The sequence below is a fragment of the Fukomys damarensis genome, unplaced genomic scaffold (assembly GCF_012274545.1).
Source record: "Fukomys damarensis isolate Sample0158 unplaced genomic scaffold, DMR_v1.0_HiC HiC_scaffold_3, whole genome shotgun sequence".
NCBI classification, from domain to species: Eukaryota; Metazoa; Chordata; class Mammalia; order Rodentia; family Bathyergidae; genus Fukomys; species Fukomys damarensis.
The window spans coordinates 21,921-24,887 of NW_022900915.1; the positions used below are offsets into that span (position 1 = coordinate 21,921).

At 39.0% G+C, this 2,967-nt stretch overlaps 1 protein-coding gene across 1 annotated transcript in view; it reads left to right on the forward strand.

The window, feature by feature from the left end:
- Positions 1-1,184: 1,184 nt before the first annotated feature.
- Srfbp1 (serum response factor binding protein 1) overlaps positions 1,185-2,967 on the forward strand; it is a 40,669-nt gene continuing 38,886 nt past the window's right edge. Inside the window, exon 1 of the mRNA XM_010627263.3 lies at positions 1,185-1,370. Within this exon, the coding sequence (XP_010625565.1) occupies positions 1,335-1,370 (36 nt within the window). The 5' untranslated portion in view covers positions 1,185-1,334. The remainder of the gene's footprint in view (positions 1,371-2,967) is intronic.

The following is a 2,967-nucleotide window of genomic DNA, read 5'->3' on the forward strand; positions in this document are numbered from 1 at the left end:
GCAAATGAGAAGCTTGAGCAACCATTTCTAGCTCCTCCATAATACCGTCTAGGAAAATAAAACTGTCTAAATTTGACTAAACTAGTCAGTATAACAATGCCATGTATTTCAAATGGTGAAATGTTAAATCTATTCACATTAAAGAACAAGATAGGCATACAGAGTAGCATTACTTAACACTGTTTTTGGAAGTTCTATTGAAAATAAAAATAAACAAAGTGTAAATAAGGATCGAAATGTATAATTAATAATGTAAAATAGGGAGAAAAGGTCTAAAGGAATACTCGTATGGGAAGTGGGAGGGGCAGGGGACAGAAACGAAGGGAAAAGAAAAAATATGAGAAAAGGAAAAAATAGAAACAAAGTCTTTGTAAATAGGGAAAGATGGAGGGGGGTGAAGGAAGGGCAGAGGAATGGGGAAAAAATAAGAAACAAGATACATCACGTAAAGGTACAATGACGAATGTAACTGTATTTTATTGTATACCTAAAATGTACCAATAAACAAAAGAAAAAAAGAATAAAATGTTTTAAGCCAGAAGGAGAGATAATCACGTTCCTGGTAATATGACTGCATACTTACAAAAACCTTTCCTCTCAAAAAAAAAAAAAAAAAATTGGAAAAGGGATTGGATAAAGTTTGTTTACACTGACAATAAGCCAGATAAAATAAAAACAAATGAGAGGGCCAGGGATTTAGCTCAGTGGTGCCAACACCTGACTCACAAGTGCAAGGTCCTGAGTTCGATCCCCGAGTACCAAATATCAATAAAAAAATAAAGAAGAAAAAAAGAAATGAGAGCATATATTCCATTCACAATTGCTACAAAACCATGGCAATATATTAAAATTTTATTTGATACAAAAGTTAATACGAACACATGGCAAAAAAAAAAAAACAGTAGATAGGGAACTACAGTAGAAATTCTTTACACTGACCTTTTCAGAGAAAAGTTTAGTCTCTTTCAGAGAGAAAAAGATTCTTAGGACACCAAGCTCAGTCTACAAGGAAATATAATAAAAAGAACATTAAGAAAAACCTAAACTCTTCAACTGAGGGGTCAGCTAACGCAACATCCTCAAGGTTACGCACCCAAGCCTAGTTTCCATAGAAACACACACTTCTGGTACGTAACCTTCTGCGCCGGAAGTTTCCCTGCATCAGTTCCGGTCTTCCTCTCCATTTAATCGGCATACTTTTAAATTTAGGAGACAGCGTTAGCAGAAGGCGGAAGAGTTTTGGCCTGAACAAGCTGCCGTCAAGGGCGTGGCGACGCAGCCGCAATAGGAACAGTTCGCGCGCGGGTAGCTGCAGATCGGCTTCCACGATTCTCATGGCTCCGCCGGTAGTTCTTAATCTCAACAACGAGGTGAGCGCCCAGGTCGCAGAGCCCGACTGGCTCCTCTGGAGAATTGAGTATTTCCGAGGGCACGTGGTCGGGGCGGGGTCGAGGGCGGAGGAGCCGGGAGGCGACCGCAGAGTCCTCCCCACAGCCTCGCGGGCTCCCGGCGACTCCCGTCCTCGATTTACCGTCGCGTGCCTGGCTGATTGGAGCCGGAGACCCTGGGTTCCCGCACGTTTGTCTGTGAGACGCTGAAAATGTCACTTTGTCTCTGTATCCAAAGTTCTCTTAAGGTTGTGAGAAACTAGCTGAGCTAGGTGTATAGTGCCTGACCCTTAACTCTCAGTACAAGTTACCTGCTTTTTATTCGTTGTCAAAATTCAAGGAAGGGATTTGAGAATTGTAACTTTTTCTAAGAATCGCTAATTATGAATGAGTCCGTGTATGGTTAATACCTCGTTTTTTTTTCCACGTACTGCCTCATTTCTGTGCTTCCTTTTGTAACAGAACTTCAATAAAGAATTGTTTTTATTCGCTGTTTATAGTAATTCTCTAAATCGTTTTAAAATCCAGCCTTATACTTTTGCCCTCACCACCACCTCTAAGTAAATGTCACCAGGCTACTGTGTCAGCCCCTTTCCAGCATGTGCTTCTCTTCAGTGAGGCAATAGGATATCTGAAGCCTTAAAAGTAAGGATCAAACTTGAGTACCTCATTGCTGCCTACAGCAAAAGAATTTCTTCTTTACCTTCTTTAGTCTGTGTTCATCTGTTATGTTCAATTCGCTATTCACAATAAACAGTTGGGTAAGATATACCTTGTATTTTTAGTAACCTGTTGTCAGGAAGGAGCACTCTCCTATGATACAAACTAACTTATGAAGAGTGCCCCCCCATAGTTATTAGTGCAGAAAAGTTTCCAAAGAAGGCAAAGTCGAATGATTTTTGTCCTTGATCTTTGAGAATCTTTTACAGGAGTTTCAATATTCAATATTTCAAATCTTTTTGCCACTGTTATCCTAGTTCGAATTATATTGCCAAACAGAGCTCCTCTACTACTGTCTCCAAGATATTTAAATTGACTCTTCTCAGATTTTAATTTGCTCTCCATACTGCTGCTGTAGTACAGTAATCTTTTCAAAACATCTAATCATATCACTGCATTTTCAGAACCCTTTGAGCTGCTTTTGGTAAAAGCTAGTTTAAACAAGGGCAGTCCCTTCCAACTACCTTTAAACTTTTGCTCATGATATCCCTAATACCTGTTTGTTTAATTAGTACTAATATCTTAGACTACTTCTCAACTGGGTTTCAGACATATTTCAGGTCTTATAACTGCTTGAACTTATGTATACTTTTTGTCTCTTTGGAGACTAGAATCTGTTTCAGCATAATTTCCCAGTTTGTAAATCTCTATGGAGTTGTCTTTGAGGTATTTGTAATCATAGCCATGGTTTATTGTCTAGGAATTCTTGTTTCATAACTTTTATAGTTTTAGCTGTGTGTGTGTGTGTGTATACGTACACATATTTTTTTTTAAGTTGTTTTTTTTTGATACCAGGGATGGAACTCAGGACCTTGTGCTTGTAAGACAGACAGTGGAACCACTAAGCTAAGTCCCTGCA